General features: G+C 45.2%; 2 protein-coding genes and 1 pseudogene across 2 annotated transcripts in view; 2 read left to right on the top strand and 1 right to left on the bottom strand.

The window, feature by feature from the left end:
* LOC111025687 (NADH-ubiquinone oxidoreductase chain 2) overlaps positions 1–5,395 on the top strand; it is a 9,515-nt gene extending 4,120 nt beyond the window's left edge. Inside the window, exon 1 of the mRNA XM_022303582.2 lies at positions 1–5,395. This exon is cut by the window's left edge and continues 4,120 nt beyond it. Coding sequence (XP_022159274.2) covers positions 2,461–3,105 — 645 coding nt within the window. The 5' untranslated portion in view covers positions 1–2,460 and the 3' untranslated portion in view covers positions 3,106–5,395.
* Positions 5,396–10,319: 4,924 nt separating this feature from the next.
* Positions 10,320–11,544, top strand: LOC148208989 (Alpha-L RNA-binding motif/Ribosomal protein S4 family protein). Its single transcript, XM_088117115.1, is given in 2 exon segments — positions 10,320–10,492; positions 10,495–11,544. Coding segments are annotated over 2 exon segments (1,080 nt in total). The 5' UTR covers positions 10,320–10,461; the 3' UTR covers position 11,544.
* Positions 11,545–15,869: 4,325 nt separating this feature from the next.
* Positions 15,870–20,371, bottom strand: LOC111025853 ((R)-mandelonitrile lyase-like pseudogene; annotated as a pseudogene).
* Between the last annotated feature and the right edge of the window lie 4,490 nt (positions 20,372–24,861).

Below are 24,861 nucleotides of genomic sequence, written 5' to 3'. Positions count from 1 at the left end.
CTACCCACCCTATTTGTTCCATGATCTATGGGTCTACTGGAGCTACCCACTTCGATCAATTAGCCAAGATTTTGACCGGATACGAAATCACTGGTGCTCGATCTAGTGGTATTTTTATGGGGATTCTATCTATCGCTGTAGGATTCCTATTCAAGATCACTGCAGTTCCTTTTCGGGCGGCTGTAGGACGGACGGCCGCCTATAGGTGGTAGGGTAGGGTGGGTGGTACCGCTCAGATTGTGGCCAATCTTCCTAACCGCGCGCGGGCCGGGCTTAGAGCGCGTGAAACTCATCACTACCTCGTAAGGGCGTTGAGACCATAGCATGTTACACGAAAGCGCCGCTTTCTCTGTAGTGTTGTCACACAGCAGCCCGCCTAGAAGAGCCACTCGCTCTGTAGTGTTGTCACATAAGATAAGCACGCCGCCCGCCTGCTGGCCGGGCGAATCGAAGTTCTCTTCCGGTCAACTGTCCACCCAGTCAAGTGCAAAAAACACAGTAGAATCACGCAAGGCACGCAGCTGGTGTGCTTCCTGCCCGCGAGGAAAGAAAGAAGAGCGACAGGGTTGAGTTCAGATTTGACTGTTTGCAGCATGGGAGCGGATTACCCAAAAAATCCCTGGGAACAATGAAAAAAAAGATATCTCGGTAACGAAAACTATGGGGGGCTGTATTGGCGAGATCCAACGGTGAACAGCTGCCCAAAAGAAAAACCGCCTGGAAGTCCGAGGACCTTTAGTACCGTACCCTACCCCCAAACCAGCAGCCTTCGCGCCAAGCAAGACCGCCCTTGTCCCTTTCCTTTCTCCATTCCGCCTCCTTCTTTCTTAGCTTTGTTCCAATCGAGTCTAAGGCAAAGCAAAAGTGGTTCGTATACCTATTTTTTTACCTACTTGACGAAAGGGAACGAACTTTGTTTCGTTTCCGGGTTTATGGATTATTGGATTCAGTCAGCTAAACTCATTCCTTTTTATTATGTTGTGACGCTTTGGTTACCGGCGAACGCTTCCAAAGGCGACCCTCTCGAGTTTCCGGCGGTTTCCTAGATTGAAGTAGCCTTTCGTCATCCTACCAAACGAAAGAAGTCACTATCAAGCAGCGAGCCCTTATTAGTTTAGTTTAGTAAAGTCAAGCTCCAAAAAACGAGAGATTAACCTGCGGTGCGCTACGCCCGGCAACTCATCAAGCAATTTCTTTGCGCTTTCATTTCAGTGATGAGGTCGCAAAGAGGGAAGTAGGGCTCCTATTGACTAAAGGTGGATTCTTCGCTTTCCTTTAGAATGAAAGTCGCTATGAAGCCCCTACTACTTACTTTTTACTTTGTTTGATTCAAAAGGCGAACAGCCCCCCCAACTAGTCGTATGAGGTGGGGTGCTTGTGGTAAGCTGCTTTGGATATGAGGAATTCCTAAAAAAAAGGCAAAGTCCGGTATTTGACGAAGATCTTTCGATCAATAGATAGGATTTAGTGTTCGATATAGGGGATAGGATCCATCTGCTCTTTCTTTCTCAATTTTTTTTAGAGAGATATAACGATATAAAAAAAAATCGGGAGATGATAAAGAATACATAGACATCTAAAGGGATGTCTATTCTATTCCTCTTTTTTTTTTCAGTGCAAGACAGGAAAGCGCCCTCTTTTTGTCATCCCTGCAGCTTTCCAGATTTTGTATTGAACGCATGGCGTAGCTAGGACCTTCAAATCATGTTTGAGCCTATGTTCAAACCAAACCCACCCCTATTTGTTTGTTTGAATAAGGCTAGAAAGAATGCCCGCCAAGTTCAGATAAGGAAATGCTTCCCCCAACCATTAAAGGAAAGGCTCGACGAAGGGAGGGGAAGGAAAACGCTTTCGGAGATCGAGATTGGATTTCTTTTTCATCAAAAACGAAGAAGGCCGAGGATGGCCTACGGTGCGTGTTATCTGAAGGGAACACGCTTTTTCGACCGCGGTGGTATGATTGCCGGGCCCTCTCCTCGTTCCGCCCGCTGGCCTATTAGGTAGGATAGCTGTCTTCGGGCTTTGCCTGCCCTTTCTCATAAAGAATTCCGGCTTGGCCCGGGAAAGCGCTGGCAACAACAGAAAGGAAGGGGTCCATGTAGCTGCTGCGCCCGCCCCCTTCTTAGTCAATGGGGCAGCAGGTTCGGCATCCACTAGAAAAGAGAGAATCCACTTCAGATAACCACGCCTCTGCGTGGCAGCGTGTGGAATGGCCGAGAGCGGACCTTTTTGGATATATAATCCAAGTCGAGAGTGGAGTTACGGAAACAGCCGTCTGATGGAAAACGACTTTCACGTTCGGTTCAGAGAGCACTTTTTTCGTTGAGAATTCCTCGTTCCCTTTCGTGTGAATTCCCCAGCGGCGAATTCTAAACTTGTGGGGCCCTATCTATTCCATCTCTCAAGCCCCGAAGAAAACCCCCCTCCCCTTCGGACTCCATATCTCTTTTGACTCTATATATGTGGGCACCTGATATCTATGAGGGTTCACCCACCCCGGTTACAGCATTCCTTTCTATTGCGCCTAAAATCTCTATTTTTGCTAATATTTCACGTGTTTCTATTTATGGTTCCTATGGAGCTACATTGCAACAAATCTTCTTTTTCTGCAGCATTGCTTCTATGATCTTAGGAGCACTGGCCGCCATGGCCCAAACGAAAGTCAAAAGACCTCTAGCTCATAGTTCAATTGGACATGTAGGTTATATTCGTACAGGTTTCTCATGTGGAACCATAGAAGGAATTCAATCACTACTAATTGGTATCTTTATTTATGTATTAATGACGATAGATGCATTCGCCATAGTTTTAGCATTACGGCAAACCCGTGTAAAATATATAGCGGATTTGGGCGCTCTAGCCAAAACGAATCCTATTTCGGCTATTACCTTCTCCATTACTATGTTCTCATACGCAGGAATACCCCCGTTAGCCGGTTTTTGTAGCAAATTCTATTTGTTTTTCGCCGCTTTGGGTTGTGGGGCTTACTTCCTAGCCCCAGTGGGAGTAGTGACTAGCGTTATAGGTCGTTGGGCGGCCGGAAGGTTGCCACGAGTAAGTCCGTTTGGGAGACCGAAGGCAGTTCTCCGTGCACCGGACACGTAGCTTACCGAATCAGTTGCGACACGGATGGGAATGCATGCTCCGAAAGATAGGGTCGAGTCTGATACATCAACCGTCTACTCAATATCCTTGTACGAGTCCACAATCACTACACGAGATGAACCTTGGTTTGGTGAATTGAAGTTGGCCTTAGGTGTAATAGGACTCCCAGTTACTGCGCGCGATCGTATACTGAGGTGCTCCCCGCCGGTTGTTGGAACGACGCGAGCCGGGCCTCGATTCAGAAAGATGAAGGGCCAAAAAGTCGAAATAGGGGGTTACTAATTCCCCATCTCATTGGGGGCGGAAAACGAATCGACATCTCGATGTGAGACAGCCTTTTCAATTTGAGTTGGGAAAGAACGGCGAAGTCCATCCGAACCGTCCAATGAAGAATAAGAGGAGAACAAAGCGCCAATGGCGCGCGAAGCGCATGCGGAACGGACACGGATAAAAAAAAGTGTGGAGAAGAAGCAGCCGAGCTCATTCCCTTCGCTTCCTGGGCCCAAAGCAGTGCAGTCTTTCCTGGCCAAATCAAGGATTTGGGGCTTCACGCTACTTAAGAAATCCATTTTTTTAGTAAGATATATGAATAGAAAGATGGATGAATCTATCGAGACGATTTCTATTTTGATATCTAAAAAAGAATCGATTTCATTCAACGTTTGATTCAAAGAACTGCGCTTAGCCCCCCCGCTCATGAAACGGCTCTGCTGCAATGGATGGCAGAGGGTCCGTAGTACCCAAAGCACTGGAGTGATCCTGTAGCCGGGAAGGGGCCTAGAAGTGCCTACTACTACACCACACTACACTTGGCTCTACACATTTACAAAGCTAACCCCTGTCCAGTCCCTGGCAGAGCTAAGGGGGCTTCAATCCTTATTCCTTATCCCCATCTTCGCCCAGGCTAACGGGGCCTTACGGGGAGAGTGGAGCCTCAAGAAGCACTGTTGAGAGGAAGATGCTTGGCCCCTCTTCATTCTCTACAGGGTTCCAAACCTTTCTTCAACATAGGTGACAACGAGCGAGGCAGAGATGGAAGAGATCGAACACGGGAATAAGAAGCAAGCTCGCCTTTTTTTATTTTGATAGAGGGGGATGGAGAAAGTGGACAAAACAGACTCGCATTTCCCAGTCGAAAAGATGAGTTCCTTTTTCGTCTCGCATTTCTCATCAAACAAATACGGAAAAATAATCATATTGAAAACGTTCCTAACCCACCAAGCCCTTCCTTCGTAGAGCCGTGTATTGTAAGTGATCCGAACCTGCCCGGAGCGAGCCTCCCATAGAGGCAAGTGAAGTTGGTGAGCCGTATGATGGGCAACTATCTCCTGCGGTTCGGAGAGGACTCAGCTGTTAGTTAGTACCCCCTTGGTTTCGGGGTGGACCCTTTCACTCTATTTTATTATATACGCTTAGCGAAAAGAATGTTTTTTGATACACCTAGGACATGGATTCTATATGAACCAATGGATCGTGACAAGTCGTTACTACTAGCAATGACTTCCTCTTTCATTACTTCATCCTTTCCATATCCCTCTCCCTTGTTCTCAGTTACTCATCAAATGGCACTCAGTTCATATCTTTAAGTTAGATCATTGACAAGGTTCAAAGAAAGGGTGGGCCATTGATAAAGAATCGATTCCAAACCACAATGCTAGCAGATGGCGGGCCTCCGCTTTTCTTTTCATTAATGAAACCTGCCAGTTATTTATTATTAACTCAAATAAAAAAGACAAAAAATGAGGTCTTTGTTCAAAAAAAAAAAGACGTGGGTGGCATTATGACTGGGGTGTCAGTTAGAAAGGTTCTTACAATGTTCGTTCAAATCAAGCAGCATTCTTTTTTTTTTTTACTTAAGGAGGGCTTTCTAAGAAGGGCTTGGGACCTATGAACGAAAGAAACAAAACAAAAAACATGAAAGAATGAAGCAGAATGAACGGGAGGCGTCGGAGGAAGGACTGACGAACTACTTACTTGTGTTTGGTTAACTACTTTACTGACTTGGGGTTCTTTCTCGTAAGTGGTATACCTACACCCTGCACACACACTCACTATATCTATATACGTATACGTTGATAGCCTTTCGCAAAAAGCCCCTCTCTCTCTCTACTAAATCGACGTTTTTTCAGGTCGAACCAAGCCCGGATCCAGCTGAAAAACGGAATGGAATACTCTAAGATGCTTCATAGCTGCAACAAGCCCATATTCTTCCCCTTGGGGAAAGATTCGAGTTCCAAACCTTTATTGAAGAAAGAGCTCTTGCCTTCAACTCAAAACAGAACAGAACGTTCCTTCCGCAACGCAAGGCCGATATGTTTCATAGCAGCCAAGGATGAGTTCGATCCATTAGGTTCTTCGATTTATTCGGAAAAGAAATGAGAGACAAGAAAACATCTTTGATTACGATTAAAAGGAACAATCTCAAATAGACCAAGATCCAATTTCGGGTCATTTCTTGGTGAACATGATCTGCCATAATCTCTTCGATCCCTTCATTTATGTGCCAGAATAAAGAGAGATTTGGTAGGAAAGTGGAAGAGACTTTTTTGTATATAATAATTAAAGGGAGTGGGAAAGCTGCTGTAATTCTTTGGAAAAGCCCGGTTCTCTTTGTCTTCGAGCTTTCATTCCTCAATCCACTGTTTCGTTCTTTCATATACCTCCCCACCAATAGATAGAGACAAATAGGAATAACCGAACCACGTCTACAAAATGCCAGTACCATGCAGCTGCTTCAAAGCCAACGTGATGCTCCTTGGTCAGATGACCAAGATATTGGCGAATACCACATATGATCAAGAAAAGAGTACCTATAATCACATGAAAACCATGAAAGCCAGTTGCTAAGAAAAAGGTAGAACCATAAATACTATCCGAAATAGTGAAGGGTGCTTGATAATATTCCATTCCTTGAAAGCCTGTGAATACTAGAGCCAGTGAAACGGTAGCTACTAAAGCGTAAACTGCTCGTTTTTCCTTCCCCGCGAGTATAGCATGATGAGCCCAAGTTACGGCAGCTCCGGATGAAAGGAGAATAGGGGTATTAAGAAAAGGGATTTCCCGAGGATCTAAAACCCCAATCCCTTTTGGGGGCCAAATACCTCCGATCTCTACCGTAGGTGCCAAAGAAGAATGAGAAGAAGCCCGAAAAAAAGCAAAAAGGAACATAACCTCCGATACGATAAACAGAATAAAACCATATCGAGGTCCTAATTGTACGACTTTGGTATGATGTCCTTCCAACGTGGATTCACGTAGAACATCGCGCCACCATACGAACATGGTATATAGGATAAATATGAGGCCCAAACTTAGAAGTGTTGCACCCCCTTGAAATGAGTGCATGTACATCACACCTCCTACGGTGGTTGCCAAAGCTCCGAGTGAACCCGAAATAGGCCATGGACTTGGATCTACCAAATGATAAGAATGCCTCTGAGATTCAATCATAAACCACTTTGCCTCGGTTGTATGTAAACCCCCCCTTCACCCCCACCCGCTAAAGTGGTAAAGAAGGGCTCTTTGGGGTCTCATTTTCTTTCTATCTGACAGGACAAAAAAATAGGAAGGGATGGTTCTTTCATTGCATTGATAGAAGTCTAACTAGAAAAAGATCTCTCTATTACTTTGAGAGGAGAATCTCGTTGGTTTGACCGACGAACTACGTGGGAAAATGGACCTTCCTTCTTTCGTTGATTTTCAGCAAGCATTTTTGTAAAGTAACAATTCTCTTCAGTTTGGTTTCGGAAAACTTGTTGGTCGCGGATTAGTGCGTTCTGCGCCGCCGGCGGCCTAAAATGAAAGGCGCAGGTTGATCTCTCTGGTTGAGGCTGCATTCATTTATTCAACTTTACACGTGGGAAGGGCTTACTCTCCTCGGCTTGGTCTCGCTCCCTTCCCGCACTATTCCTCCCCACTAAAAAGAGCGATTTACTTTCTCGATAACCTTTCTGAACGTCCGTCTTCGCGTGGCGATTTGAAAAGGGGTATATATCTCTTGTAATGCTTTCTACTATTCTGATCGAGAAAGAATCGATTCCGAACGACCAAGTCATAATGAGATTAAAAAACGATGCTTCCTTGGCCGTGTAGAACATGGATTAGCATTATGTCATTCCTACAAGCGATCCCCCATCCAGGATTGGAAGAAGTGCTATATGAGGACTTCGAGATCAAATAGAATATATTTCTTTCGAGACCTCGTGAGCCACTTATTTCTCCGAAACAAGAGATCAAAGTGATTTTCCTCCTTTTTCCCAATAAGTCGACGGCGTTACACCATTGGGATACTTCGAATAAACTAGAGTACATATAGGATACACCGGTGCTAAAACCTTTTCTCAAGATATCTTCCAAACTGTTGGGGTCGTTGCTCCGTATGTTGTTCCCCCGGTGTGAAACCAGTTGGTTCCGTAGTTTTAGAATTCTACTGATCCCAAGTACTCCATCTCCATCATTGCATATGGGAATATAGAAAGTAAAGAAGAAAAGGCATGACCAGAAGAATTGTGTGAAATAAGTCAATTTATCCAGTTGAGGCATTCTTGATTGAGAAAAAATGATTCCCTCCAGACAGAAAGAGACTCCTTCCTGTACGAGTAGTGAAGAACTATAGAGAGCTGTGGTTGGTTGTTGACCAACGGAAAGCATGGGAGAAATAAAGATGCACAAACGAAAGAAAAAGGGCGACTTCATAAAAAGCAAGAAAAGCGCCCAGCAAACTGCGAACCTGACTCGAGAGGGCGACCACCGAGATAAACAAACTAAACAAAGAAGGGCGCGGGAGCCCGCCCAGGTCAAGGGTCTCCCCGATATCTTTTCTCAACAAAAAAGTGAAAGTAGGTGAAAAAAATTCTGACATCACCGCAGCCCACTTGGTTTTCTTTCCCGCGGAGCGGCATACCGAAAAAAAATCAAGAAAAAAAGGCGAGGAGAAGATAGGCAGCTCGACTCCTCGAGGAGAGGAAACCTTTTCTTTTTTTTTTATAGCGGTATTCTGCCAAAAAAAAGACTTTTTAGCAGATTTTAGGGTTATCCCTAATCTGCTCCATCCATTCGTGGAGGGGTTCGGCATCCATCTCCGCAGATATTTCCAGATCATGAGAAAGAATGTTATTGGCTATTTCCGAATACATATTTCTCATTTCTGGAAAGTGAGGGCCGCACTCGCCCTCTTTCACACTCTTCACGTAGTTGCTGCGTTACTAACGTGTGAATTTCCCTTCGAAGTGCCTCAGGGGATCGGGGTGCGGAACTTCCGCCGGTGCTGGCGCCTCCGGCAGCGCCTCTTGAGCCGCCCCCGGTTGTTGATTGGGGTTTTGATAGGGGTTGGACGGCCCCAGGAACTGGCAGGATTCGCGGGCGAAGCCGGAAGCTGCTGCGCGACCTCTGGAGCGACTATCTTAGCCGTGGGATCGGCCTCGCCTAAGGCGGGTGCACGGAAGGGTGAAGGCGAAACTCGAAAGGAATTTACTTCATTTTCGCCTTCCTCGTTTCGAAACGAGTCCAGCAGTACTTGCAGGGCTGAAGAAGACTCGCTTCCGCCCGCCGGCCTAATGAGACCTGGGGTTCCCCCCGAAACCCCCCAGCAGTCCGCTCCCGAAATGCAGTATGAGGAGGAAGAAAAAGAGGTCTCATAAAGCGATCCGAGAAGAACGATTAGGGTCATATTCTATTCTTTCTACAATGCCCATAGACGAAGTGCTTCGTTTCAGATCAATTCTTCGCTGCAATCGCTTCGATCCACCCCCTCGGTGAAAAACCGTAATACGCCCTGAGGAATTCCTACCAGCAGACTTCCCTGTACTCAAAGTGAATTGTCTAAGTGCTCTCCCCTCTTGGCTTTGTCTCATTGTCGAGATCGTAATCATTCGATTCCGCCCCTACTCAACTAAAAAAAGGCAGGCTAGCTCCTACTCCTTCTTTCTTCTCCTTCATCGTCGTTGGTCCTTTTGACATAACATTCTCGGCTGCCTCCGGTCCGGTAGGAAAGAAACCTGTAGCCAGTGACTAGTTCCGCTATGGAGCTACGTGTTCTGTTTACGCGCTACTAAGCACGTCGAGACTCTCTTTCGAAAGTGAGATCACCACTGGCTTGAAGAAGAGGGAAAGATCACTCCTAAATGCAGCCTTTCTCTTATATACGATACCAGCAGACGCACCTTGGTACTTCCATGCGCCAATCAAGGCTAGTGGAGCGAAGAGAGCCAAAAAACGTGAGCGCCCCTACGCGAGCCTTATTGAAAGGGCCCCTTACTCTCGAACAAAGCAAGGGATTGAGCTGCGCGAAAGCCGTCGACTCTAATACGACGCCCTTATTAGAGTATTATCGTCGACGGCGTAAAGGCGTTAGCGCATCCGTTTTCTTGCTCGTTAGCGCTTTACTAATAACATAGAAAGAGGCAAGCCAAAACCAACTCCTAAAAAGTGGCAGAGTTCGCCTTTCGGGGTTACCTACTTGAGGGCTTATGTAATATATAAAGAGGAGCCCCCGAATTTGGCCTTTTTGTTTAAGTAAGGGCAGCTCGCCTTTTTGAATAGAAGGAAGTGGGATAGCGGAGGTGATTTCGGTAAACCGATGCATGAGCTGAGGCTCCCATGTCCCGCCGACCCTTCGAAAAAGTAAGGTCGTCAAACGGCTCATAGGGAGTCAGAAGCAAGCGGAGTCAAAGGCGGGTCAAACTCACATAAGCAGAGGGGGAGACACATTCATGAAAAGCGAGAAGCCGTGGGGGACTGGCCAACTATGAATAGATATCTTACTTTCGGGTAAGAGTATGAACATCTATTAGTCCGTATCATGGGTCTACTTGTTACAAAAGGCGAACATCCCTATTCCAAAACATACACATAAGTCCTCAGGCAGGCGGGGACGAAAAGAGTCTATTTCTTTACAATATTCCGGAATGTATCATGGCCCTATCTATTCATCTTTTTATTAAAAAAAAAGAGTTCCGCATCTCTCCGAGGCCGGGAGAACAAATAGGCGTGAGGAAGAGGGAGAGGGGGGGCTACGAGCCCTCTCCCGTTGCTGTTCCCGGATCACCCATCCCTTCCTTCCCCTTCGCCCGGCCTGGTGAGATCCGATGAGATCAGATCTCTCGAACGAAGTGAAGTGATAGGAAGAGAAGACAGCTGGCGGGAGATCTCTATTCATTACACCCCCTTGTATAGGTTGGGGAAAACGGAAGTGCGCTCCTGCGCACCAGCTGAAGGAAGGAGCTTTGGAAGCTTACCTTCTTATTAGAGAAAGGGGCAAGCCAAAACCAACTCCTAAAAAGTGGCTGGATCGAAGTATCTCGAACATTCTCCATCCGCCCGCCAGCTGCAGAGGGGGTTCGATTCCCGTTATACGCGATGTGGCGAAAAAGACTGATTCAACAAGATATGCCTTGCCTGCATTAAGATTTCAAACTTGTCGTCTACTTTTAGGAAATGTTCGGAACAGAGAACTTACAATAATACAACGCCGCATTCTCCGAAAATTGAGAAACAAGAAGAGATCTATTAAGAGAAAGATTTATCCGAGAGAAAATCTTAACAGTTACATCCAATCACAAACTACACGAAAGTTGCCCCTTTTTCATGGGGATTTACCCATCACAGAGATGCACAGAGGAACAGAACGAACTTCTTATATCCCTTTTCCACTCAATCCAGAAACAAGATCGGACGTTATTCCGGTTCGTCTCCATTTTAGTGAAACTATTCCTCAAGCAAGGCAGCCGATAAGTCATCGAAGGGTTTGTGTGAATAAAGGAATGGTAAGCATTACTCATTTTAAAGTGTCCCACGGTGATCTAATATCTTTTCAAGAAAATGACGCGAGAATCCGCGGTGAAGAAATAAGGAGATCTTTCTATATCGAAATATCAGTTGAAAAAATCATAGGAAAATTCCTGGATCACCCGGTAAGAATGTGGAGAAGAACTAAAACAGAATGGTTCCACCTACTCAAAACTAAGAGGGGATGCCGCCTACTACTAAAATCCCGGTTTTTGCAACAGTTGCGTTCTTCTATGCAAGAAGAAGACTTAGAAAGAACAAAGAAGTTTGGATCGGAAAAAGTATGCTTAGGCAGTTCCTTCGCTGAGCACAACAGAATGAAGAGGAATTTGTATCATTTTAAATCCCTATTCTTATCGAATAGAAGGAACGAGAAAAACCGAAATCTTCCTACTCGAACAAGAAGTCCTATAGTTTACAACTCTTCTTTATATAGTAATTCGACCTATTGCTCCGCATCCCCCCATCAGTTTACTATGAAGAGCAAAATCAAAAGGATCGAACTACCTACTCATTATTCGGAGGTGAATCATAGAACACTAAAAGCTGTGGTATCTTATGGACCTAACATAGGTCACATCCCTCACGACATAAGATTGAAAGATCCAAACCTTCCTCTTCGGAGCGGAAACGGACGTGGCCAAAACATATAAAGATCGGCGTAGTCGCTCATAGGGACATATCTATCCGTCTCGAGTCTCGTCTAGATCGATTCATAGATCGATTTCTATCCATATGTCTCGGTATCTCCGTGGATAGAGATAAAGATAGGGATCCATCTAGATCTTGATTCACTATTTCCATTTTTTTGATTGATTGCCTTTTTTTTGACAACAAGTTTGAAATCTTAATGCAGGCAAGGAAAGAGAGTTTTTCTATTATTCTTGCAGGGTCGGAGCGTAGACGAGCGAGCAGAGCCCAGGGAACGGGGAAGCCCGTCATAGAGCAGTCGACTAGAAGTAGAAGACTGCTGGCCTGAGAGAAGACGGCCTCTCTCGGGAAACATGGCCAAATTTCTCTTCTTTCTTTTAGATTTCGGGTTTCTTTCTTTTTTCAGGGGCCCAGAACGCTAAAAGGTGGGGGAGAAGCAAGCCGAACCTCTGATCGACCTGGAAACATCACAAATTCTCGGCGTCGAGAGAGATTTTAGATTCCGTAAGTAACTCAGCGAGTGCTTTCTAAGAAGGGCTTGACTTGGAAGAAGAAAATGAAATACGAACAACCGCGCTGGTCGTAATAGATCGACTTTCATGCTAGTTCTTGCTCCAGCATGAAAGTTCCATTTCAGGGAAGGACGACGTACCATGATACTTTCTGTTTTGTCGAGCCCAGCTTTGGTCTCTGGTTTGATGGTTGTACGTGCTAAAAATCCGGTACATTCCGTTTTGTTTCCCATCCCAGTCTTTCGCAACACTTCAGGTTTACTTCTTTTGTTAGGTCTCGACTTCTTCGCTATGATCTTCCCAGTAGTTCATATAGGAGCTATAGCCGTTTCATTCCTATTCGTTGTTATGATGTTCCATATTCAAATAGCGGAGATTCACGAAGAAGTCTTGCGCTATTTACCAGTGAGTGGTATTATTGGACTGATCTTTTGGTGGGAAATGTTCTTCATTTTAGATAATGAAACCATTCCATTACTACCAACCCAAAGAAATACGACCTCTCTTAGATATACGGTTTATGCCGGAAAGGTACGAAGTTGGACTAATTTGGAAACATTGGGCAATTTACTTTATACCTACTATTCCGTCTGGTTTTTGGTTTCTAGTCTGATTTTATTAGTAGCCATGATTGGGGCTATAGTACTGACTATGCATAGGACTACTAAGGTGAAAAGACAGGATGTATTCCGACGAAATGCTATTGATTTTAGGAGGACTATAATGAGGAGGACGACAGACCCACTCACGATCTACTAAAGGGCAAGTAGCTTGATTGGTTCGAATCCAAGTCGTGAGATGGCAGTGACGGTGAGGAAAAGGCGTAGGTTGGCCTGGCTTTGGCTTGCTCTGGTCATTATGGAGATTGATGATCCCTGTGCAAACAATAAGTCAGAGTCCCTTAAAAAACTCCCAGTGTATAAAGGAACGTTCGGGCCCCCCAGTCGTCGCAGGGGTCCCTCACTCGGGTATCAGGACGAGAAAGGATATAACGGTGCATTGAAAGATCCAACAGTAAAAAGGGAAACAGAAGGGGGGTTCTAAAAAGGAATCAAAATCGAAATGAAAGCGAAAACTAGTACAACAAGGAAATATGTGCTCCTAACCTTGACTCATGCTGATATGAGACCAGAGATACAGAAGCATCATGTTACAGATAGGATAAGAGGGGTCTTCGAGAGTCGAGCTATTGTGGTAGTAAAGGAATCACACGAGGAGAGTGGAGACCATTTTCATGCGGGACTCATAGCAAAAGATGCCTCAAAGCATACGGCCACGAAAAAGATGAGGGCAGGATTCCCGGAGCGGGAGGGGAGAACGAGGGATGTGAAATTCCACAAAGGGTGGGGAACTGTGTGTGCTTACGTTATGAAGAAAGATGAAGAACCTTGCCATATGGAGGCAATATAATATAGATCAATTGTTGGAAATTGCCTTAGCCCGGAATAGGGGAAACCAAAGTTCAGTCTTAGAAAGTCTCGAGGGGTTAGAAGATTGGTACCAAGTGTATAGGGATGACCTTGTGAAAACGAGGATCTTAACCCGAGGATAAAAGAGGTTTTTGAGTCTTTCAAGATATTGCGTGATATAGAAAGCACCGTACCCGAAAGGATACAAAAATATCTGAAGGAGCATGGTGACCCCAAGGAGTACGACATTGAGGAACTAGGTGAGAAGTACCTACTCATAGATTGGGTTGCCTGCCAACTTTGTTTTGAGAGGCCCATCAAGACAAAGCTGTTATTCCTTTATGGGGAACAAAGCACGCAGAAGACACTCGTTTTTAACTTCCTATCAAAAGTACTAAAAATAGATTTCGCGAGTTCAAGAAGAAAGAATTTTGCGGGGGCCCACAACCACTACGATATTGGGCTCTTCGATGAGTTCCACGAACCAGACCCACAAAGCTGCATCATAGGTGCAACGCAGGAGGGAACTGCCTTTGCAAATACGATGTTAAAATTAAAAGTACGTTATAGATTTCGAAAAAAATGTCAACTAGAAAAAAAGTATTCCAGGGTTTGAAAGAAGAAAAAGAACGTACCCAACGTTATGATTACGAACAGACTGCCCTATTCGGCAGAGAATCACGGGCCTTTCAGAGCAAGGTTCTTTAGACTATTGTTCTCATCAAATATACCGAACTTAAGTGAAGCAAGGATTGTGGCCACTCTCTGGGGATGCATGATGAGGAGAATCTGCCAAAGTCCTTATGCTAGGATGGAGGTCACCCCAAGATGGGTAAACCTTGACTATAATAATCTAGTTGGGTTAATAAGAAATCCCAAAGGAAATGTTGAAGGAATTAAAGGGGAAAGAGCTAAGTCGTCAGAGCAAGTATATCTCGTATCACAGGGGTTTGAACAAGAGGGACTGGCGGGGGAAAACCAAGCAAAATTGGGAAAGGGAAGACAAGAGAATGGAAGGTATCTTTTTCACAAAGACCCTTACACAATAGGGCAATGTGTGGATCTAAGGGATGTAAGAGAAAAGAGGAGGAATGAAATACAGGCCAGTGGTACGAATCGATGGTTGAAAGGATGGGGAAAGCAATGAGTTCAAGCAGGCGAATAGTGAAGAAATACCTACTTTCTCATGTTTTGATTTTGCCTGCATACCTCTAAAAAAGCCAAACAAGAAAGAAGAGGGAATAAAGGAGAAGAGGAAGAGTAAGTTTGACCTTTATACTAGGAAGTATCAAGATCAAAAAGTAGAGGCAAGGTTAGAGCCTGATGATGGGGAAAACCCAACGTGGCAAAAACAGATATTCTACGAAAGTAGGAGAAAAGGGGCAAGCTTCCTCAATGTGTGGAGAACCAAGAACCCTGAGGTAAAGGACTATGCTACGTGGCCCTCCCAATTGACTTGGCACCTTTGCCTTCCCTTCACTGTCAATTGGGCTATTGGGAGGAGAAAGGATGGGTGGTATTCATATACCAGTTATTCTGAGGCAAAACCAAAGAAAAATCTCGAAAGAAAAGGAACTAAGTAGGAAAGTTTTGGTAAAGGCAGAGGAAGAAGCTGTCCAAGGGAAGATAAGAGTGGACACATTCCAGCTGGCTTTTTGTGGGGAAGAGGAGGATTGGGAAACGACAGACTAAGTGGAAAAGTTGCGTATATAAGGAAGAGCGGTCGATTCCCCGATAGGGAATTTGCCGGATTTTGATGCAAAAAAAAGGACCAATTATGAATAGAAATCCACCTACGCCCTCCTCATCTTATCTTCCTATTTCTAAGGAAGAGCTGACTTCGACCTTTCCAATTTCCCGTAGATTCTTTTATTCTTTGTTCTGACTAACCACTGGAGTCTTGCTTTTTTCTTTGTGTGTGTTGTCTTAAAATCGCTTTGATTGGATTCACCTATGAGAATTTCTACCCAGTTTGATTCAGCAAAGCTCATCCTAATCTCCGTCGCATATCCTACTCTTTAATGTCTTACGCATCTCAGTTAGCAATTAGAAAAAACATGAGAAGGAAGGGAAGACTCATCCTTCGCGACTCACTTCTCTTATTTTGACTGAACATACTGCCACTACTCCCAAGTGGAGTTCATCGGCACTCCCACTCTGGGACTAGGGAGATCCCCTAGACATCCTGTTTCCGTGCCTCTCCTCCTTCCCCCCCTAAACTGATTAGAAAAGAAAAAAGCCCCGCTTCCATTGGGGCCCCTCTCTGATAAGGAAATACATCTTTGGTATCGTCAAATGATTCTATTCGTAGGAAAGCCTCGAAACGTTATGGCCCTTATTCCATAATATATTTAGAATAATAAGAAAAAAGAATGGGACGAAGTTTTGGAAGAAAAAAAGAGAAACTGGGAGATGATCAGAATGGCAAGAAGAGTTCGCTTAGAATGGAATCAAAATAAATGGAACAAGAAGATTATTTTATTGAGATCGTAAAAGAGATTATTTTATTGCAATCCAATTCTTGAAACAATATTTGAGAGTACCACAACTTTGGAATGAAGGAGATCTCGACTTTGCTCAAAGAAAATTGTCCACGCGTTGGAAACCTGGAAGTATACTTGCCGCTCGAGATAACCAGGGAGCAACAAGGACATCAAGGGGCTTTCGGCAAACACCAGACCAGGGGCTGGCTGATATGCTACGCTATTGGACTATTGATCTCATTCATTCAAACGAGAGGAGTTCAGTCGAATTAATGTTGAGTCTTTCCTTACTTTAGGGCTTCTTGCCTTTTGGGAATTAACACCTCAATTCATTTTAGAGGTGGATCCAACCGCTATCTTAAATCCAAGTAAAATCAAGTGTTTCAAGGAAACACTAATTGATAGAGTTTTTGAAGCACAAAATTCTGAATTTGTGTGCATGTGCACGGACGATAGTATGAATACAAGCATTGCGAAACGATTCGAGGAAAGAGGGGTCTCCGGAATGGAAGAAACAAGAACACAAGGAAGGGCCAGAGCCTTAGCAATGATAGTGACATCACTGATGATAGGAATCACTCTCAATGCTGTAGCAACTTCTCATATCATAGATTGTTAGGTGTAGGAAGTCAGGGGTAAGAGGGTGGGTCAAAACTAGGGTCAGGTCAAATTGCGACAATCAAAATAAAAAGAGAAAGATAGGGCGGACGATGTACCGACAACGCCTTACAGCGTTAGGAGGTGGATTGAGAAAGAAGATGATTCGACTCATCATCCTTGAAGGTCTTAACAAGGAACATTGCATTGGGGACTACTTGTTCGCAAAGAACGTTCGTAAGTTAGTGAGTCAATCTGGACTTTTCTTCAAGGCCCTTTATCTTAACTTTATCTTAAGTTATATACTTCGGATAGCCTTCAAATGGCTTATGCCGGGGACAAACGTCCTCATGATTGACTACTAACCCCGATATCCCTCACTAGGTCAGTCTCGACTCGGATCAAACCATCCTTTTTCTATGGAAGGATGTAGTTGAAGAAGAAAGCTGATGTCTTGGTTCATCTTTCTCTGTCTTGGTAGACCTTGAAAAAGGTATAAAGAAAGAAAAATGGAAGTCTAGAAACGAGACGAAGAAAGATCAAAAGAGTTTAGTTAATCAAGTCTACTTAAGAAAGGAAAGATTAGCTTAGTAATTACTAAAGACAGGCTAAGGTAATTACTAAGCTAATTGAGCGCTATTCCACAGAGATCTCAACCTTGCCCCTTGAACAAGGGCTAGTTTGGGAACAGACCTAGAAAGCTATGCCTACAGATAAGAAGATGAATCTTGAGCTGGCCAAGTTCATTCAGGATGAGGGAAAAAGGTAGCCTACAAAAGGAAGGGCACGCTTTCCTGCTCTCATCTTTGAAAGTAAGACCAAAATGGACTTGATCCATTCGATAGGTCAACAATAGGCATATATATATAGTTGATTGTGGCCACACCGACTTAGATTCGCTAAGGACACTTCACATCCATTATGGGAAGGCATTGATCTAGACTGATGTTAGTCTAAGAAGGGACACCTACTTCCCAACTAGACTCAGTTCGGTCTGAAACCAATTAAAGGCTCCCTCTTTTGTATAGGGCAAGGATGTCCCCAGAAAAAGAAGTTGGCTTATTGAATGCAACAAGAGAGGGCTCCCGGATCAAGGAGCACGTATAGAAAGAGGTCTTTTATGATGCGGCGGCGGAGTCTTTTGATGATCTCGTGAAGCACCTGAAATGGCATTCCTTTATCGGGTAGGAGGGTTTAGAGCCAGTTAAGCCAATAGCATATCTAGCAGCAGCTTCAGTAACACTAGCTACATCAGTAGATCATTGATTAGCATACCTCCTCTGAATAGTCTACGTGGCCCCCTAGTTTCGACTACTATTAATTCTAGTTAATCCAGTAATGCAGACAGCCCTTACTCTCTGAAAGAGCAGGAGGTTTAGCGTCAACTCATTCAATGAATGTTGTTTCATTCACCACGCGGCTGAATCCAACTCTGGATTTTCCAGCAATGGAATGGGACAGTCATTTGTCTAAAGAGAAATGGCCGTATAGCGCCTATCTCTCATAAGAGAAGAGAAGGAGAGCTACCATTTGATAGTATATGAGTTGGAAAGAAATTCCAAGCGCTCCTAGCTCAGAAACCACACACAGACAAACACATGGAGGCCCAGTCCAACTCATAAATCATAGACTAAGAAATATACGTGACATACACAACCTGCGTGAAGTTTTCATCAACATCAATCAAAAAAGCAGTTTGTAAAATGCTACTTGAATTTCTGCAACAAGTAACAGCAGTTTCTTATCATACACTCTTATTCTTTGAATGAATGAATCAACAAAATGTGACTCCTAAACTAGCCTTCTCCGTATCTTCAAAGACAGAAAGTACACATCACAGAAAAACCCAAAAACAGAAGCAGAAGAGGAAATACTGGTAAATGGCTAGCAGATTAGCAGCTAAGTCCGCTTATAGTTCCTTTTGGCACAACAGGGTAAGTGGTCAACTCGAGATCATTCTCTCTCTGAATATCTTCATACCAACATACCTGCCAAAACAAACCAACAAAAACACTCAAGCATTCAGATAACAACAAACACACTGACCGTCCAAGCATCAAAAGAGGGGACTGGGGATTGGTCCCTGGTGATACAGTGAATATCGAACCATCAACAACTCGGAGAGCATCAATCCCAATAACCCTGAAATTGCGATCAACTACCTTGCCCACAAGGCATCCACCATGGTAGTGCCATATAGTACTCACTGTGCGACGGCAAAACTCTCCCATCAGCCGATCATTTGATTGATCAACGGGCAATGCAGGCCCCACGTATCTTCAATCTCGGCCCCCAAACCATTCCCTGAATTGGAAATCCCCCATGGAACGGCTCCTCAGTACATCACCGATCTTGCGGGTGCCATTCACACACCGCTCCACATCACCCGGATTACTAAAGTAGTTGAACCGGACAATTGGGTTAACCCTGACATCCGTAGATGGCAACCGGAGTGAACCTGCGGAGAGTGGCCCAGTAATCTTCTCCATCAGGGTGGCCACAGTGAGATACAGTGGTGAAGCTGGGTTCCGAATGAAAACAGAGCGAGCAGGGGAGACAAAAGGTATGACATTGGAAGTTGCTTCAAGGTAAGCCCCTGCCCCTGAATTGGTTATGCCCACGACTTGTATCAGAGAGTGCTCCAATGGCATTGGGGGCACAATTGAGATGCCATTTCGGGGGTTATCATAGAGGAACTGTCCGACATAAGGCAAGTGATGAGACACAGGAATTCCCCACGATGAGAGGGACGGCCTCGGTCCAATGCCACTCAGAAGCAGAAGCTGTGGGCTTCCGAGAGCCCCAGCACAGAGCATCACCTCTCCCTTTTCACGCACCATTGCATGGCCCTCTTTGGTCGCGAAAAACAACCCCAATTGCCGATTGCTTCGATCCGCGAAGAAGAGGCTAAAAGAATTATTTCAACACTTGCATAGCTTGCATAGACATATATGCACTCGAATATTCGAAGCTTTCGCATAGCTGAGGAGATCAGCAACACTGTGTCTACGACCAGAACTGTCGAATGTCGAACCACCAATCTTGGTACCCACTGAATGATCCAAAGTCAACCCATTATAGGGATCAACACCGGCTTCCAATAGCCCGTCTCTGACTGCCGATTGCCAATTCTTGAGCTCCGGCCTAACCTAAAGACGATAGCCCTCTCAACCCACTCATAGGACTGGTTCACCACTCGGAGGTCCCAATTAACCCCTGACCTTCCGTAGAATTATTGATCGGCTCGACTATAGAACCCGGCATTGATAGCACTACTGCCGTCAAGAACCCGGCCTCGGGCATTGGGGACGCCGTCTTCGGAGGTGAAGGCTTGCGCCGGGGAGTCGAAAGCGTCGACCTCCATGAGAGTGGTGAGGAAGCCTTCTTGGGTCATCAGATTAGGCTTTCCGTACGGAACACCGCCCCTTTCAAGCACCAGAACCCGCTCATACTCAGATAGCGTTGCTGCCAACGGGCAGCCGGCGGTGCCGCCTCCTGTAGTCCTCTGATGGGAAATCTGTGGCGTTGAAGACAAAACCCAAATAACTCGGACCTGTAAACAGAAGAAAGATTGATCAAAACCTGTTCAGTTAAAGAAAGGGTTTCAAGAAAAAAGACATAAAAAAAAAAAAGAAGAAGAGAAAGAATAAGAGGGTTATCGAATGATTACTTTGTTGAGACTGTGCTCTGGCCAAGGAAATGAGAGTGAAGATCCTCAAGAACACGAGGGGTGGAAAATGAACTCAATCAAAGAAAAAGATGCCTGAGGACTGACAATGGTGGAGAATACACGTTGCAAGAGTTTGATGATTATTTGAAGGTCCGTCATCCGTTTAGCTGCTCACACAACACACTCCACAGCAAAATGGAGTTGCAGAAAGGAAGAAGGGCGAAACTTGTCGAAGCATGATGCATGCGAAGAACGTACAACCGCAGTTTTGAAAAAAAAACCCCAAGCAAAATTAGCTTTTCGTTACCAACATTGAAAAGTCTTTGGCTGCGTCTGCTATGTGTTCTGAGCAGTTACGGACGAAGCTGGAGAAGAAGGCGGCTATGCTAGTTGGTGCATCTTTGTCGGCTATGATCAGCAGAGGTTGAGGTGCATTGATCCGACTACAAAATCTGTATCTCCACATGTCGTTTTCGATGAGGCATCATCATGGTGGTCCTCCGAAAATGTAGTACTGCCGGATTCCGGGATGCTAGACTTCCGTATGCGGGCACAAGCACCTGAGCAACAAGAGCCTGATATTGTGAGTAACTCTGGACCAGAGTCAAAAAAATCAGCTACACGAAGCCCTCCTGTCAGAAAAAAAAGCCCAAGGCCCGCGACCCGTCAACAAAGAGTGATGCATGCAGCTCTAGAAGAGAGCAACAAGATATGAAAGAGGATCCCTGCTGAAGGCACTGTGCTTGATAGCCGACTTAGAAGATCGACAAGGATCAGGAAGCCCAATCAATCCCAAGTATACAGAAGCCAGCTATGCAGACACTGTGACACTTTCACAGTCTTGTGCCTCTCCAGAAAGTGGAAGAGCCAAGCTCATTTGAAGAAGCTAAGGGCCTGAAAGAGTGGGAGAATGCGATGAAAGAGGAGATTTCTGCCTGAACCTTAAAGAAGAATGAGACATGGGAACTTGTCCCATTACCAGAAGGAGTGAAGCCAATCGAATTGTCTCGTTCCGTGTAGTCAGGGTATGACAGGTGAAGCGCAAGAGTGACGGCTCGATTTTTAGATAGTTGGCGCGATTGGTTGCTCGTGGCTTCTCACATCTCACAATGGGGTGGGATTGATTATGAAGAAACATTTGCTCCTGTGGCGAAGTTTACATCTATTAGAATTGTCGCAGCTATGGTCGCTCATTTGGATTTTGAATGACATCAGATGGGGATGTCAAAACTTCATTTTGAAATGTGAACTCGAGGATTTATATATATGGTACAACCTCCAGGCCAGGTTTTGAGGTTCTTGGGCATGAAGATAAGGTTTGCAAGCTAAGAAAGTCTTTCTTTATATGACTTGAAACTGTCTTCCCGACAGTGGTACCTTAAGTTTCATCAAGCTATTAGCGATATGGGATTTCGAATGAATTTCGACGATCATTGTATTGAAACTCGAATAATGGATGGTGAGATTAGAATATTGTCAAACTATGTTTATGATATCCTTATTGCCGGAAATTCCTTGTTTGCCATAAATCGAACTCAAAATTGGGGATGGGTGAAGCTTCTTCTGTGTTTGGAAATAGCGGGTGGCTGTGTTATCCGCCCGGACAACAAGTCAAGGTAAGCTTCCAAAGCTCCCTCCTGCCCGCTGACTGGCCACGTTACTGAGAACCTAGGAACAGCGGATTTTGAGCCCCTTTCTTATTATTAGTAAGATAGGGCGGGGCTTTTTCGGGGACTAGCCCGCTTCCCATTACTCGACGAAGGCTTCCCATTGTCCGGTTCTTTCTGGAATGTGGGATCGTTTTAGATCGTACCCGAGCAGCCCACTCCCAACCTTCACTCAGTCGTCAGGCTGCATCTGAACTACAGTGGCTTCAATCCGAGTCCGGGTCCCGGGCTGGCTGCATCGGGGAGGGGTAGAAGCAATGGATCGAGTGTATGGATTCAATTTCTTCTCGTCCTGGGGATCATCTCTCCTAGTCTTGATCTAGCCGGTCCCCTCGGAATGATCTCGAGATGGAAGCGGGAGCGGAGAGCCCAGCTTGAAGGTCTTTGGTGCTCGAACCAGGCAGCTTCCTCTCCCTCTCCGTCAATTCATTCGTTTAGGGCGAGAGCGAAAGCCCATGCAGTCTTTCATCTGTATCCGAAGGGGACAGACTTGCCGGCAACCAACTAAACTCCTTGTCCGGTTCAGATAGGCTGCCTGATGACCTCCATCCGTTTTTGATACGTACATGGATGGAATGGATGCATTTCCTGCCTCTGATTGGTCCTTCTCAAGCACCCAACTCCTAATATCAATATCTCAGGGCTAGGGATGCGATACGGGGAATGGAACCTCTTAGTACCGGGCAAGGGGAATGCATGCTATTTCCATTTCTTCACATCCCACCCAACCCAGCTATGTTGTCTCGTAGATAGCAAGGTCAGTTGATTGTTGCTCATGACAAGGCAAGGAAATTCCTCCTTCGCCCGCACTTTGTTCTCGGACTATTCCCTGTAGAATGAAGTCCCCGTAGTCCTGGCTATGTGGATACTCATTCTAAACCACATGGGAGCTTCTGTAGCCAGGTTACCGGCCATCTCGATACTCAAAAGATTACGAGACTTTTGCCCCCACTCTAATTTCCCCGTCTCCACCAGAGACTGTGCAAGGGAAGTGTCCGGGTTCCCTTGACGAGGCAGACGAAGTGCGGGTGTGCATCCGATGATCCGGTTCAACTTGCTAGCCTAACCACGTCTCGAGTTTTGATGAGTCTCAGAAAAAAAACCGATTAAAGATGCGGGTACATTAGAGATTCGAAGGTCTCCGTTTTCCATTTTATAGCGTTTATGTTGTAGGTCAACTCGAGATAGCAAGAATATACAGGAGCCATTAATATGGACAACTTTTCTCCCTACACGGGAAGCCACCACGAGAAAGAAACCTTCCGGGCCAAAGATGATTGATGTTTTCATTCGAGAAAGACACTCCTGGCTTAACTCAAAAATAGGTCGCTCATTTGCTCCTATGGCCTATCTTGCGGCAAGGCCAGGCCCCCTATGGAAAGTCCGGGTTTCAAGCCCTAAACGGCCTTCAGGTCCACCCGCCTACTCAAGAAATCCGAGACCTGTTGTAGGAGCGAAGCCGCTTTACCGAGTTTACGAGGTGAAGGAGCGAAGCAGCTTGACTGATAGTTTTTCTAGTAAAGGCAGATGCTATCGGTAGATTCAGTCTTAGGCTATTGGTTGGAGAGATGATCTTAAGCTGACGCATATACACCTACCTACTCAAAGGCGGGCAAATCAAAGCTCCTCCTCTTTTTCCACACACACAGAGACGTCTACCTCGACTATACCATATTGAGCTTTCCTCCCGACATTGGAATATGGATTGGGAAGGGCGAGTGGATGAGACCTTCGAGTCGCGTCTCAACCATTGAAGTCTGTATAATGACTATATCTTTATATATAATTATTAAGAGAAACATACGCTTCGCTCCTATTAATGCGCTTCGCCCGCCTGACTGGAGAGGGCGGGAGGTTTGAATGAGTGACTTCCCGTTTTTCAGTCAGTAAAGTAGACTGACAGAAAGAAGAGAGGTTTAAGCACTTTCGATTCGGTAATAGCCAATAAGACAGTTTGCTCTTACCGTACGTACCGCTTGTGCGTTCTCTCTCTTGCCTGTGTGTACGTACTTTAAGCAGCCTTTCCGTAGATAAGTTAGAGGCCCGTGATCTACGGCCACCCTCAGGGGTAGTGTTTTCACTCTCGGGCGGGGAGAGGGTGGTCGTAGATCACGGGTCAACTCTTTTTGTATGAAAGGAGCCTCCCGAAGCCATAGAATAACGGACTGCTATCCTGTTACTTATACAGGAACAGAAGAGGGCCCTAGCAGAACAAGCGCTTTAGGAAAAGAGCTATTACCTTGTTACCGGGAATAGAAAGTACTGGAAGCCCAATAGGGTCGAAAGTTGGACTATTCCCTTACCTAAAGGCAAGCAAGCCCTAAAGTAAGGAAAGGGAAGGAAAGGGCTTCGCCTGACTCGTTCTCCAGCCTCACTCGCGGCTCAGGAAAGACAAGAGTAAAGTACTACCTTACTAAGGCGATAGGTAGACAATCTGACCTTACCGATATCTCGATATCACTAACCCACAGTAGTCTATTGTCTAGATATGACTACTAGTCTAGAGACTCTTTATATAGAATATATAAAGTATAAGAGTAGTCTCTAGTTTTATATTGTAGTCGTAGTCTCTAGTTTCTAGTAGTAGTCTAGTGTTCAAACAAATAGTCTTTGCCTCGTATACTTGTATACACTGAAGTATACAGAAGGAGAGGAAGCAAGGGTCAAGAGAAGTCAGCTCGGTTTATGAGCCCCTTTCCGATTCCCTCACCCAATCTCATGAGAAGCAAGCCCAGAGGGCCCTGCCTTAACCTGTCCCCAGACAGCCAGCCCTCACCAGGCTGCTGGCATTGCTAAATGCTCCGCCACGAAGCAAGCTCTCCTGAATACGACAGATTCGGAAGTGGCTAAAGAAGTCGAAGGAAGAAAGAGTAGTTGGGCAACTGTATGCACAAGGGTACATTATTAGATTAGTCTTTTGGGAATTGGCAACATTGACAGGAAGAGGTAGGAATAAACTTTTTTAGGTCTAGCTTCAAATCG

The sequence above is a fragment of the Momordica charantia genome (genome assembly GCF_013281855.1).
Source record: "Momordica charantia cultivar OHB3-1 chromosome 9 unlocalized genomic scaffold, Mcharantia_2.0 BLBB01000009.1, whole genome shotgun sequence".
NCBI classification, from domain to species: Eukaryota; Viridiplantae; Streptophyta; class Magnoliopsida; order Cucurbitales; family Cucurbitaceae; genus Momordica; species Momordica charantia.
This window is presented reverse-complemented; position numbering and strand designations above follow the sequence as displayed.